Source organism: Thunnus albacares, chromosome 16 (assembly GCF_914725855.1).
Source record: "Thunnus albacares chromosome 16, fThuAlb1.1, whole genome shotgun sequence".
Taxonomy (NCBI): domain Eukaryota; kingdom Metazoa; phylum Chordata; class Actinopteri; order Scombriformes; family Scombridae; genus Thunnus; species Thunnus albacares.
In genome coordinates, this window is record NC_058121.1 from 12,998,674 (window position 1) to 13,013,968 (window position 15,295).

Sequence of the window (15,295 nt, forward strand, 5' to 3'; positions counted from 1 at the left end):
AAGGGAGCTCCTGGTCGGTTGTTGCCTCCCACCCTTTGTGTTGGGTCCTTAAATGCGATACTGCCACCGTAATACAGTTTGCACACATTCAGAATAGAAACATTTAATAGTGGTTTAGTGTGGTGTAAGTATAGTTTTAAGTGTGTTGGTGTGGTGTGAGAGTAGTCTTAGAGTTTGTAATCCTAGAACCTGAGGTAAAAAATGTGTTTGGTTTGTGGAGTTCACACACCAGATTTCCAGTAATGAATTCCTGGTGGATAGTTGATTCATGCAGTGATCAAGGTTTATGGGTGTAATCATCTTCAGAGAGTTCCACATTTTATTTTCTTTCACAATATAAATCACATTGCTTAGTACGTCAGCTGAGAATTCTGGAGATAAAGCATTAGCTTTCAAGCTAGCTTTTCTGTATTTTTTGCATGTGTTTTTCAAAAATCATAAATCGTACGTTGCTTTGTGGAGAGCTCCTGTTGTGCAGATCATATAACTTTATTTTCCACACAATATTTCTTAATTTGTTGAAGACAAAATCCTTTGAAAACAATGTTGTGGGAGTGGAAGCAACATCCACTTACAGGATGCCCTATTGGCATTGGTGACTTTTTAAAACTGATCCAAGGTTGACTGTACTGTATATAGCAATACCACAATTGACCTCATATGGGCTTTAAATTTCAGTTGTTTTTTTTAGTGTTTAAGACTTTTCATGGTAATATATGGACTGTTTTAGAATTTCACTCATTAAAATTTAAAAGCACTACTGATTTATGTTGTCCATGTTTCGGTATTGATTAGATAATTGTAGCTAACAGTGGTTATGCAGCTGCTCTTAGCCAGAGGCACGTCCTTGGATCTTGTGACACAGTAATCCAATTAACCATTTAGCTGCATGCCTTTGCATACCCACACTCTAGTTAGTTTCTCCCTCAGTCACTTACTTACACACACACACACACACAAACACATTAAACACAAGGATGCGTTCAACAATGACTTTGACCTTCGTTTAACTTGTGAATTCCTCCCTCAACTTTTGACTGAACCCACTGACCTTAATTTCTCCACTTGACTATTAGTGTCCCTCTATTAGTAGGACCTGCACACAGATGACAAATGAAAGGAAAAAAACAACATAAAGTAAGGTATTGGGTCACCACAAGCATCCAGGACAGCTTCAGTGGTCCTTGACATAGATTCTACTAAGTCTCTGGACTTCTGTAGGAGGAATGAACACCATTCTTGCAAAAGATATTCCCTCATTGAAAGTTGGCTGATGGTGGTGGTGGGTTGTGACACGCTCTGTCTTGACATGTAGCTCCAAAATCTCCCAACCGATCCGGGTTGAGATCTAGTGACTGTGTGGACCATGGCATATGATTTACATCAATATCATTTTCCCTAGAAGTATCTGCATTTGTCATGTTTCTCTACTCATTTGTTCAGATATTTCCTTTAATTTGTTATCTATCTGTATCTCAATGTAAGGAAATGGTTCATGAGTTAATAGTGCCAGTTTTAAAGGTCACTGTATGATTTCTGGTGGATTTGTATGAACAGATGGAGCATTGTACAGTGTAGAGTGAAGTCATACTAATCAAACCATAGAGTAGGAATAAATTATGTGCAGAGCAACAGGTAAGGAACACTAAGAAATACAGCCACAAAGTACAGTATGAATTTCTGTGGGCTGTGGCATGTTTTGTCCTGTTTTGGAGTGAAACATCTCTTTATCTCTTTATCGAGCCAAAGAGTTGCACGAGCTTCCCGTCCTCCTCCTTCTAACAGGGGTTCACTGGACAATGGGATTGATGAGTATAGTACGCTCCTACAGTGGATCTTTAAGTACATTTTCCTCTCTTTGTGGGTGGTGGGGGCGGAGGGCAGATGTCATCTTTTACAATCCTTGTGCCCTGGAAAAAATTAGTTCCAATTCTCAATCCAAAACGCTAATGAGAAGCACACACGGGAGGTGGGGAGGGGGTGGAGGTCGGAGGGCGGGGGTTGTTGTCCTTGATGGATGACAGAAGGAACAGAGATGTCAGCCTCTCTGCATCCTCGCCCTGCTATGACCTCAAATGCCTCAGAGAAGACTAGCAAACACGTGACTCCCTCAGCATTCCTCGGGAAAACTTTGTAAAGTCGTGAAAGAGATACAAGTCTAAAAAAGCACCTGAGGGTGAGCATAGTGCAGCTGTGTTAGTATTTTTACATTCAGCATCTGATTTATTAATGAACCACAACACAAACAGGAAGCCAAGCAGGCTTTGTACAGTAACTGTGGTGTGTTACAGAGCCAAACCAAGGCAGATTGGAGCTCAGTGTAAGACTAATTACTCAAATACAGTTCCAGCACAAGCATATAATAACATCTACAATGTGTGCCAAGTGCGAGACTTTGGCCAGATAGAAACCAATGTGTGTTTATGCATCATTTCTTGATATTCTCGTCTGTGTGCCGGATCACATTTCAGAGAGACAAGGAGAGATTGTTCTCTTATGTAATATTTCCTCCCTTTATAGCTTTATTCCTCCCCACGCTCCCCAATTTGTCTTTCTCTCTTTTTCCTGTGCATACCACCTGAATGTTGTACATGGGAAGTGATGCGTCTCTGTGTGTCCGGACGGGGCATCGCGTGCAGCCAAAAGAAAAGGCCGCTGTTTGAAGCCAGGGCCTGGATTTGGAGAGCGGGCTGAAAGGCGGGCACAGTCCCTCAGTGTCCAGAGGCCTTGAAAGAGCTCCATTGTTTCCACATGAAACAGCTTCACAGTGTTCGATCAACTGTATAAATAGGCTGTAACTCTCTTCAGTATGTCCTCACACTTAATGTAGAAGAGTTACGCTGTTTTCTTTGGGTGACTGTGGTGGAGGACGAACGGTGGGGGGGCGGTTGTTGTGTTGGCGTCTGGGTTTTGAAGTAAAGCACCAACAGTTGCTTAGAGCAGTTTTAAGGTTTGGCAGACTTTGAAGGGGGGGAATGTGCAGTGGAACCAAACTTGAATGAATACGATTGATATGATAATATTAATATGAACAATTATGATTGATTGATTGATTGATTGATGATTAATGACATTAAAATAATGCTTTCATGACTGTTTGATGAATTTGCACAAACAGTCAAAGAATGTATCCTAATGATTTTGGTGACACCCTGACTTTTCATTTAGCGCCACCAACAGGTCAAACATTTCACTTAATCAATGAAAATTTAATTTCTCTATATTTGCTCGATGGATTGGCACAAAATTCTGTACAGACATTGATGGTTCCCAGAAGATGTATCCTAATGACTTTTGTTATATCCTGATTTTTCCTCTAATGCCACCATAAGGTTGATGTGTATTGATTTGAGTAAAAAAGGAAAAAAGAAAATTGTGTGTGCAACTTCTTGATGAAAATAGAACCAAGGACGGCGTATACAGTACAATACAGTACAATAAATGAAACAAGTATCTACTTTTAGAGTAGATAGTGTGTACAGTCATGTCACATGGAGCTATGCGGACCCTTGTGGCCATGCGGATGCAAACCTGCACTTCATGTAGTTGATAAAGTTGTTTCAATAAAATATTTACCTCTGTTTTGTTACTTATTCCCCCACTATTTTAAATGGATGATAAAACTTTAATAGCTTTACAGGGCGATAGGGGCATATCTTTTTTTGCTTCCAAAGGGGGGCATGGGAGAAATCAGAATTATGGTTCACTTTTTCAACTCTTACTGAACTAGATAAATTATTTGTATGGAAAGAGCAAACTTATTTTCATACACTTACATACTATGTAATTCTGGGAGTTGCCACAGAGCATCCTCACAACACTCACAGGTGCACTTTAGGGTGATTTTTAAAGCAGGGCAGGGTGTTGCACGATCATCTTTCTCAAACTGGCAACGAACACTTGAAATTCATGGCTGCTTCTTTATGCTGGTATAAACTAATTGTTTTAACCTACATTCACCCCTTTGGTCTTTTGAATCATCCTTTGAAGTGTTTTACCTGGTGAGTGAGAATCCTAATATGTACTTCCTTATCTTTGCAGGTGAATCCACATATCTGGATGACCACGGACCTCCTGCTCCAAGAGTGAGTCCTACTGCTCTCCTAATGTCATTTCCCATTTCACACCTTCTCCCCTGTTATCTATATCTTCCACTTTATGTCCTTTCTTTTTCCTAACCTATTCCTCTCTGATGTTCTGCCCTCCGTTTACAAGCCAGTTCAGTCCAGTCAGTATAAGGGTTAGGTCTGTGTGAAGGAGCTGTGTGCAAACTCACTCTAAATACCAACTAGACTTGGCTTCAGTGCTACAGTAATGCTCTGAACACACACACACACATACACACACACAGTGCTGACACAGGAGCCTTGTATTCATCCAGCTGCATGTCTGCATGACTATCTCTACTCTGTGGTCCCTCTTTCTCTCCCTGCCAACTTCTGTCTTCCTCCATCGGCCCCTTGTTCATTATTTCCTTCTTAAATCAGCCACCACCTAATTTTCACCTCATTTCTTGTCTATTCAGTTCCCCTTTTCATAATTTTCACCTCTTTATCAATTTTGATTAAGGAGTTATTGGGTTTTTCCCACTTCGGGCATAGCGTGCAACACGTAGCTAGCTGAGACTTAATCTAGTTTGGTTGCAGGTTTGTTTGTGGCTGATGGGAGCAGCTGTTTGGATTAAGTCAGGTCACATCTGGGCTTTGTTTGCGAGATACATGTTTTCTTTGAAAAGCCTGTTCTGGACATTTAGCCAAACCAGGCAATCACAGTGCTTGTTTAATACTGATAACAGTGCAGTGTTATTTGTATGAAGCAAACTTTGGCTGACTGGAATGCTGTGGTGAGGTTGCTGAAGTTTACTTCATACCAGATTTATTTTCGGTGGAAATCATTTTCTGAAACAAGCGTTTATCTTCCACTTAGAACATGCTCACAATGCCAGTTCAATCTCTAAACTGCACACTGTAGGTTTGAGGCCAAGCTTTCAATATTGTAGAGCCTGTGGAAATCTAATGGAAATTAAGCCTAATAAATCACAAATAGTTTCCACCATTTTGAAGGATATGAAGTTGAGATTGTAGCAGCTTGGCTGTGTCCTGAGGTAACTGTTTATGAATATTTACATTTTGCAAACACAGAAGCTCTGGAATACATTTTCACACAGAAAAGTGTCAGCGTGTTCATTATTTAATGTAGGGGAAAAGTATCCAAGAACCAGAGGGGACTGATAGAGATAAATTAGCTAACATTTTTCTACTTTTTTATAAAATGTGCTCCTTTCTGTATTGTATTTTTTAGAAATCAAAGCATGGTGCTGTACGTCTGTATTGGGTGGGGAGGGGAGGGGGTTCAGTTTGGTTTTCTCACTATAATGTCATACTTTCTGTACAGATGAGAGAATCTCTGAGTTGATAAAAATGTTTATATGCCTATTTAATTTAAGTTATTACCATGAACTCATAACAACAAACTTTGCAAGCTGCAGTGAGCACTGTGTGGATCTTTTCTGCCCTCAGGTTTGACTCTCAGGCTGCATATATTACAGTATAATACTGGCTGCTCTATTGACAAACCGACAGCCAAGAGGAAGAGCTGCAGACACTATTTTTTGTATTATTACTTTGTTAAATCGATTATATTGTTTTTTATTACGTTTTCAAATTTTTTTATTTCTCATGTGCATTAGTCTCAAATTGCTTTACTGTTTACTGTTTACATTTGTTCTGTCTTATTAACGGCTTGTCAGTCATCTGCGAAGCTCTCTGAATTGCAGTAACCTTTATGAAAGGTGCAAATAAAGCTTGATTGAGAATTCAGGGCAGAAAAAACTACTGCCTCTCCTGCATGTAAATGCATACAAATGTATATTTTTATTTACAGTGAATATTCTCCCAAAAAGACACAAGAATTGATCATTTAATGATAAGACAGTAACTGACTGAGTAAGTGACTTTTTTAGTAAAGATGAAAACATAACATTATCAACCAGTGAAGCAAAATGTGATTTGAGTACAGGTACTGAATAAGTAATACATCAGTTTACATACTGAAGAATGTTTTTATTGGCTTAAATTATACCAATTTCCAAATACTGATGTCATCATAATGTGTTGTTTGCTAGATTAAGATGAATATATGCAAATAGCATTCACATAGTTTTCCCTGCCACCCCCACTTCTCAAACCAAACCTGTGCACACAAAATATAAATGAAAACAGCCTTATTCTTATTTCTGAAGCCCCATCAAGTTTAAAATCAATATACTACTCTGTGTCTGGGGCTCTTTTTCCTGCTGTCACTTCGGCTCTATTTGCGACCACATTAGTAGATTTACAGGATTGACTTAACTACACACAGTCTCCACAGACAAGGCTGACTGTGATTATACATTAGCTGCTGACTTTGATTGATTCCATATCTGTCGTCATCTCATCTCCCAGACAGACGAAGCTAATGCCATGTCAGTGGCAAGCGCTACATCAACCACATCTCTCATGATCTTTCTGCAGCTGAGATTGATCTTCTGTTTTAGCAGAGGTCGTGCACATTACAGCGTATGTGTGTGCAGATGGCTGAGCTTCTGGTAAATGTAGGGAAAGATTAAAATCGAGTTTAAAGCTAAACATAAATGAGAGTGTATTGAAAAACCACACAGCTCTTAGAATAGAGTTATGAGTCTTTATGTGCAGGGAAACATGACAGGAATGTCCCCTCTACATTTTTACACGTGTAAAAATGTATTTTTAAATGTCACTTTATAGGGTGCACACAAAATATTCTTGTCCTACAGTAAATCTTAAACAGAGCAGTTTATAGCCTCCGTAGATTTAGTTTTAGATTTGTTCATCTGCTAAAATTCTCAAGGCAATGCAAGAAGATATGCTTTTTAGAAGACCTTTGAAATGTTTAAAAAAAATCAGATGTGTTTCCATCTCATCTAAATTTAAAAAGCAACAGTGAAACTGAAATGTCTTTGAAGAAATGACTTTGAGTGATCTTAGATAAGTTCAATGATGATATCAGCAAATATTTGCTATATTTAATGCAATCTGAAGACAAAACAAATATTCTTCACTCAAATATTCTAATGCACAAACTAATGGCCATAGAAGCATGATAGATTCAACAAATGCATTTCACACAGAGGAAGTTTTTGCATTCTACAAGTGTAAAACATTAGTGATAGTGCTGAGGAAATTATTTCATAGTTTCCCATTTCCTCTGAGCCACTGAAAATCAATTCATCTTAATTCACATAAACATACTGCACTTGGATGGAAACTTCGCTGTCATGCTACTTAGAGCAGGGACACTCTTCTCTGGAAGGGAGAAGAGATAAATGGATAGATCATTATTTACAGGAAGTTCTGAGAATCTCCACTTTGCCCTGACTGAAACCTTAACATTGTTGTTCTTCGCTCTGCGTGGGATGAGCAGCTCAGTTGACAGCAGAGAGCAATGAACCCAGAGCAGGGCTAACTAAAACCAGCGATGCACTATTTCCCAAAGAGAGTGCAGGTTAGGGGTGGCGTATTGCTATGGGTTTCCACGAACTGCAGCGGGGAAGATGAATGAGTGTGCGAGCAGTGGTCCCGATATGTGGCAGACCAGGACATGTTCTCAAACTCGCTGTGAGATGATTGAAGGTGGCAGCCAGCAGAATTCTGTTCATTCTCGGCAGACATGGGTGGTCAGGCCACGAGACAGGGGCGTTAATTTATGTGTGTTTGCTGAACCGATGTCATATCTGAAAATGTCTCAAAACAGCATAGAGCCTTTGGAGGTTTTGGTGCAAGAGTGTGTGGGCAGGGTGCAAAGAAAAGTAAAGGAGAGAAAGTGGAATAGAGAATGTGAGAGAGAGGAAAGGTGCGGGGCTACTTGTCTCCTCGAAGTCTGTTTGATATTGGATCGCCAACATCAGAGCTGTAAATACCACAACAACAGCCTGACTCTTGAAAGTAGGAGCGCCCTGATCAGACACAGTGAAAAACAGCCCCGTTACATAACCTTTTTTTTTCTTTTTTTTTTTACACCGTGGATCAACTATTGACAGAAGCCCTTACTGGCAGACACTGCGAACGTTTCTCACAGCGTGCAACAGAAACCTAAACTCTCCAGAGTGGGAAGTAGGCTGAAGCAGAAGCTGAAAGGTTGACCTTTCAATGCTGTTAATGCCAGCGGGAGATTTTGACTTTTGATGGCATCTCTGATGTTATTTTTGTGTTATACAACACCAGGCTTTTAGAGGTCTGACACAGTCATTTGTCATCACATCAGCGGGGAGTGGTGTCCTGCAAAACACCGTATGTATTTTGTCTGCTTCATTATTTTGATAAGCTGAGAAGTCTGTAGTTACTTGGAAAACAACAAGGAATGTTGGACTGCTGTCCAAGAGAACCATCCACTATCTGCAAATCTTTTCCCAAAACTGACTGGAACGTTGACCATTTTTTTGTTTGTTTTTGGACACCAGCAATCTCTTATCAATAACATTGTTTAGCTTTAAAAAAATCTGACACAATTTTTCTGTGACAAGGATGTTCCAGCAAGTGACAATGGCTGAAGCAAGCATGTCAACAAAACTTGTATAATCACAGATATCACCTATGAATTGTTTTCCCAGTATGCTCTCCTTCATCCTGGGGCAAATGTACCCACATGTCTTGTTTACACATTGTGCTAAACTGGTTTGATCTCTAATGATGCCTAGTAAAATGCTCTGACTCTGGGAAAAACAGAGAGTGTGGGATAAAATACAATGCTGACCTGTCCTCAAACTGACACTTCTCTGAGTAGTTCACCTCTTCCTTCTCCGTTCCTCATCCTGTCGTTTCTTTCTCTGTCTTTCCACTGGGATCTGGCAAACATTCAAAGAGGCCCTCGCTGTTTTCACTTGAGCCTGCGCTTGGGTGGGACTGCTGCTTTTGGAGGAGACGGACAAAATTATGCAGTGTGCGTGTGGCCACGCTGAACTTTGTGGTGTGGAAACTACTGTCTGAAGGACCGGAGCTAAAGAAGGCTGAGTTTAACTAAAGCTGAATTATAATTTCATGTCATAGTGGAGAGAAAAAGAAGCAGGTGAGGGTTCAAATTCATTGTCATTCAGTCCATTGGACACATACAAAACTGGCCAGTCAATGCAGTAAGAGAGTCATTCACTGAGTCAGACAACTAACAGTAAAGTAGCCAATGTACCAGTAAATTCAGTCAGTCAGACTTGCTTCCTAACACACTGTCAGATATCCAAGAAACACCCAGTGGGAAAGCACAATCACCATTCCAGGCTGGGAATGCCGACAAGAATTTATCACTGCTGCATTTTTTCCCCCCCATCTGATTTACAGAAAGGCTTCATTTTGTAGTGATGAGGGAAAAGCCTTTCAAGGTAACACAGAACTGATCGTTTTTGCGGGGGTTTTTTTGTGGTAGATCTCTATCACTTTTAAAAGAAATCTTCCAGATGTCTTTTAAGTGACCTGTCTTCCTCTCTCCAATTCTTCCCTTAATTCCTTTAACTGCATTGCCCCCATTTTCTGTCACTCATGTTCTCACTGGTAAATTCGCTCGGATAGCCTTCATTCTTAAGGGGCCACTTGTTAAACCTTGTGGGCCCCTAGGGATAATTGCCAAATTAGTGCATTCTTGCTGCCCTTGTGCTAAAATGAGTCTCATGTTCAATACACTCATCCATCTTCCTCCTCCCAGATTTACCGTAACAAGACTGTTTTTCAAAGCAAAGTTTTACACACATCCACTTTTTCTTGAGTCACTGAATCACGCCTGAGCTACTTGTTTAATTGGTGAGTCATGAGTTGTGTACTGTATGTGTGCAAGCTGTAGCTTGTGTGTCTGTGTAGTGTGTGTGTGATTAAAAAAAAAAAAGGTACCAGAATTTCTGATGCACGTCTATGCCGAATCTTTAAGGAACATGTTGTGGGGTCAATTGAGTCCAGCCTCAAGCAGGGTAGAAGTGAGAAACAGAGGCTAAAGGTCATAGAAAAGGAGGTAAGAAAATAGAGGGCAACACTCCAGCCAGAGATTGATGTCTGATGTATTTCCTCATTTTTTTTGTGCATGTTTTTTGCTCTTCGTATCACTTTTCACACTTTGTGTCTTTCCTTTTACCACCCTTTGGGGCCTAATTTGGAGTGCTATAAATACAACAGTAACATCTTGTCACACCTGTGAAAATAATATGTTACTTAAAACCTGTGAAATAAAAACATATACAATACAACAGCAGTTTAATCTATTTATCACCTTCTTTTTCTTTCTCTTTCTCTTTCTGTGTGTGTGTTGGTTTGCTCGCAGGTGCTGCCATTCCCCAGCCAGGTGGTTTACAACCGTGTGGGGAAGTGCGGCAGCAGGACGGTTGTCATCTTACTGAGGCTACTGGCTGAGAAACACCAGTTCAACCTGGTCTCCTCTGACATCCACAATAAAACACGGCTCACTAAACATGAACAGGTAACAAGATTATGGTGGCATGAGGGAAGTAGGTTATTTCTGATGATCATTTATCCATTTTGTGATTCACATGAAAATGAGAAATTCCCTGATATACACTTATATGCACAAGGAGATGTGAGCTGGCTGGGAAATTTATTAGAAAAGGGCCTTTCTCATTGGCAACTTGGTGGTAGTTGCTAAGATAACAGAAAGCGTATTTTGTGTATTTGTTCATTTATTGTGTATTTATCCATTTCTATGCCCAAAATTCCCAGTCAGTTCTAGGATTACAACCAGGATAGATCAGCTTATTTGACTTTTCCAAACATTTTTATTATGAGGGATCCAGAGCAGTTAGGCAAGCCTGGCATACTGTTACTGAGAAGGAAAAAGAAATAGTCTTATATATATTTTGGTCAACTTAATTGTGCTTTTAACATCAAGGAAATTAAACAATTCTGAAATTAACCTATTTTTTTTATTGCGTGGGCCCCTTTGGGACCCTGCGGTCTTCATATCCCACTTCAGAAACCACTACTTTATGTATTCATCATCTCTTCAGCTTTATTCAACCAAGCCCAAATAATCTAACTTTCGTGTAAACAGCCAGATTCAAAGTAGCTGACTATTCAAATCCTTAAAGAAACAAACAATATCCCCACTGAAGGTAACACTTACTGTATGTGGAAAAGACATAATTGATTTTTACTGTCCGCTTCACTGTGTGGTCACAGTGAAATGTAACAGCAGCAGGAGCTCATTCACTGTTTGTCTTTCATTCAGTGTAAGAACAAGGCTGAAGGATGTGGAATCTCCTTTCATTATTTCCTGGAATATCTCAAGGACATGAGTGTTGGCTTTACAGAGGAAAAACTGCTTTCGTTTAAAAACCACAGCCTTTTGAGACACCAAGAAACGCTGGCATGTGCCAGTGGGAATGCCAGTGCTAATGTGCATAAGGCATGTCTAAATGGCACTGATTTTTAGAGATTAAACACATATAACCTTTTCTCTTGACTTTTCTACCAGCCCCAGAAATGTTTTATTGCATAAAATAAACAAATACTTTAAATAAAAGATTTTCCAACTACATTAAGAGGAGTTTGGCTGAGTGTTGTGTGTTTTGATCTGAGCATGACAGCGTAGTTCCAAAGCGAGCTCTAGTTTTGGCAGGATAGCTTTGACCAGATGATTGGCGTTCAGGCACCTGTGTCAAACTAACTGTCATGGAGTGTCACTTGAGCAACAATCCAATGGTGGAAGGAGTGTTCAGACCTTTTACCTAAATAAAAGTACCAACACAACAGTGTAAAAATACTCAATTGCAAGTAAAAGTCCTGCATTCAAAGTTTTACACATGTAAATGTACAGAGGTTTGTATATACAGTATAACACAAGTAAAAGTAAAAGCAATGCACAGTGTCTTACTTCAGTCATTCTATTACATACAGTACCAGTCAAAAGTTTGGACACACTTTCTCAGTGAATGGGAGGGTGTGTCCAAACTTTTGACTGGTACGTTATATTTTTTGGATATTATTACTGATACATTAACTTAAAAGCAGGGTTTTAATGTTGTAGCTGGTTGGGGGGAATTGATTTTAACTACTACTTTTTATGCTGTTAGTTAATTTTATATGTAACAAGGTATCATATTTTATAAACCCATTTTATGTTTTGTGTGTAAAATCCACAAACTAGCAAATATAGCTGTTAAATTTATGTACTGGAATAAAAAATACAGCATTTCCCTCTAAAATGTAGTAAAGTGAAGTATTAAAGTAACATAAAAAGGAAACACTCAAGTAAAGCACAGTTATACCTATATACAATACTGGAGTAATTGTACATAGTTACTTTTGTAATACCAACCAGCTCCAGAGATGCTGCGCTGTAGCTTCCCCTGATCTTTGACCCTCCTTGGTGTGGGCTGGTGAAAAGAGAATTTCCCGACATAATGTAGATCATTGATTTCCAGCAGTGCTGAATGCAGCAGTTTTTTGATTCCTCGGAGCCAGGGCACGGCCAAATATACCCATAAGCACGTCTGTCAATGACATTTCCCATTAACGCGAAGCCTTTGTGGTCATCTGGATGACAAAGTGACCTCACTGTGACTTTGTGTGGGAGTATTGCAGCTATGACTCATATCCTCAGATGACGTTATTGACAGCATCCTTTAGGAATAAGCTACTACTGCAAACCACATTTGAATGGTCAGCAGATGCTAAATATGTATAACCATTACTGACCAATTTGATGTAAATGTTAAACCAATATTGAAACAGCTACTTGTTTACTCATTCATCAAATCCTGAAATTCTGGCTGTGCACACAGTGGCAGAACACCATTAGACTCATTAATTCTCGGGACATAAAACATCTTTGTGAATGATCTCCAGCAACGCTCCTCAGAAAGAACGTGTGCATTCCAGTGTCTGTGCAAGGGGGGTCTGCTAAAGAGTGTATGTCTGTGCTTGTGTTTGTATGTGATTCTGTAAAGTGTGTCTCAGTCTTTGTGTGTCTATTTGTATGTGTACTTGTGTGTGTGTGTGTTGACTTATGTAGATCCAGGCTCGCCTAAGTTTAGAGATGCTGGTCTCATCAGTTGTGGTTCTGGCGCGGGTTCTGCAGTTTTGGACCGTTTTCTTGCTGGCTCTCCCTGTAGTCAGCTAATGGGTTTGCCGAGGGTTGGTGCCCTGTGCGTGGGTTGCCAAAAAGTGAAGGTGCCTTATTCGCCTGGAGCTTTGCAGAGCCTCTGCAGATTTTCAGTGTATAGTGACCCATCTGTCCCTTTCTGTACAGGGGGGAGCAGGCTCAGTGGGAGAGAGAGGTTTAAGACTTTTCCTGGAAAAAGAGTTTAAAAACAGACTTCCTTAAAAACCACCAGAAACACAAAGAGGGCATCTCTGCGTGTGCGTCTGCGTTCATGTGGGATCTTGTTTCCTCCCTCTTACCAAAAATGTTAACCAGCGGACAGATGCTCTACAGCCGTAAAGCTTGTGTATCTGCATCACTTAGCCACAGATACGCAAACACTGAGAAGTGTCTGGCCCCAGTACAAGTAAAGACTGTAAATACTTATTTCTTAGTAGCATCTCACCAGCTACACTCAAAGCAAAAGTTTGCTTTTGGTCACTTAGTCATCTAGAGAATTGGATTAGACTGGGTGCTAGAAGAAGTGTCTATATTAACACCGTTTTTAGAGGACTGGCCACTGTTTTGATTTTACGCCAGGAGTCATTTTTGTAATGTGAGTGGTTGTGCCATTTTTTTTTTAAATGGTGGATATTTATTTTAAATTAAAGTTCTCACACATGTGTACTATATAAGGTCTTTAAACAGATACATAAACTTTTAGAAATGCAACAATTAATTGATTAGTTTATGGACAGAAAAGTACCAACTATTTTGATAATTGATTAATCGTTTTGAGACATTTTTCAAGAAAAACTATCCAAATCCTCTGATTCCAATGGGAACATTTCCTGGTGTATTTATTCTTCTATGATAGTAAACTAAATATCTTTGAGTTGTTGACTCTTGGTCAGGACAAATGAAGACATTTTAGGACATCACTTTGGGCTTTGGGAAACAGTGATCAACATTTTTCACCATTTTCAGACATTTTATAGACCAATTGAACGACTAATTGATTAATCAAGAAAATAGTTAACAGATTAATCGATAACAGAAATAATCATTAGTTGCAGCCCTTTAAACTATATATGGGTAGTTGTTGTGTTATATCTGGACAAGGGACCAAATTTTCAAGGGCCCTCTTGGAGTCCTTTTGCTATACTGTCTGACCTCCACATTTGTCTGTGCAACAGGTGCTCGTTATTTAGACTCCTATTCATTTAAAAAAAAAAAAAAGAATTATAGATCTAGATGTGAATTAAATTGAATGCAAGGCAGCAGTCATGGCTTTCTGTGGTTTTAGCTCTTCCTCCGTTTCCCTTGATGAGCCCTGTGAGGACGCCACGGGGGCTCAGGAAGGAGGGGGGCAGGGGGGTCGGGGGTTTCAAGTATGCCTGGAATCTCAGACTGTCCTCCACTTTCCCTCTGTCTCCCTGCAGCTCTCCCTGGTAAATGAGAGAGGGTCTGGCCAGACAGACCAGTGGGGTGGGTCAGAAAACACACACACACACTCACCAAATGTGCCAAATGAGTTCAGGGTCTACACATTAACCTGGGGAGAAGGGCTTGGCAGTGGGGGAGGGAACATCAGGGGTAAGCTTTGGACTAATTGGTCTGGACTAATGACCAAGGGGGGCAGATTTTTGAAAATAAACTTTCTATTTAAAATGATTAATTGAGACAGAGCATTAAAAACTATGAGAGTGTGGAGCACTGAAATAAATTCTAGGCCATTAATGAAAGTTTTGGATTTTACTTTTTATTGCAGGAGCGATTCACAGAAAGTGGAAGCAGAGTGAGTGGAAATGTACTGAGTTTATAGAGAAGAGGGAGGGTGTGAAGCCCAAATCTGACTGGGGCCTCAGATTAACTGCCTTGTGTACATAAACAAGTATACATATTACTGTTGCTATCCAAATAGTCTTGCTATGACGTAACAGGTGCCTGTACATAGCAGGACATTCAAACAGCTCGTCAGCTGATCAATGCTCTTTGTATGAGAGGTCTTCATATAAAGAGTGATTCAGTCTTTACAGACCTTCATACCAGAATCAGTCAGCTTCTACAGAAAAAAAATTGGCTCCAATTTTACAAAAAGATTAACACTATTAAGGAAAAACAGCTTATGGTACTTAGGCATAGTAATCCTTGTCTTGATAACAGTTTTACTAGATTGTCTGTATTTTAAAGATGCTGTCTGCAT

The 15,295-nt window shown here is 39.8% G+C and overlaps 1 protein-coding gene across 1 annotated transcript in view; it reads left to right on the forward strand.

Annotated features, from left to right (window-relative positions):
- usta (uronyl 2-sulfotransferase a) overlaps nucleotides 1-15,295 on the forward strand; it is a 57,600-nt gene that overhangs the window by 28,507 nt on the left and 13,798 nt on the right. The window contains exons 2-3 of the mRNA XM_044329933.1: nucleotides 4,042-4,085; nucleotides 10,315-10,470. Coding sequence (XP_044185868.1) covers nucleotides 4,042-4,085; nucleotides 10,315-10,470 — 200 coding nt within the window. The remainder of the gene's footprint in view (nucleotides 1-4,041; nucleotides 4,086-10,314; nucleotides 10,471-15,295) is intronic.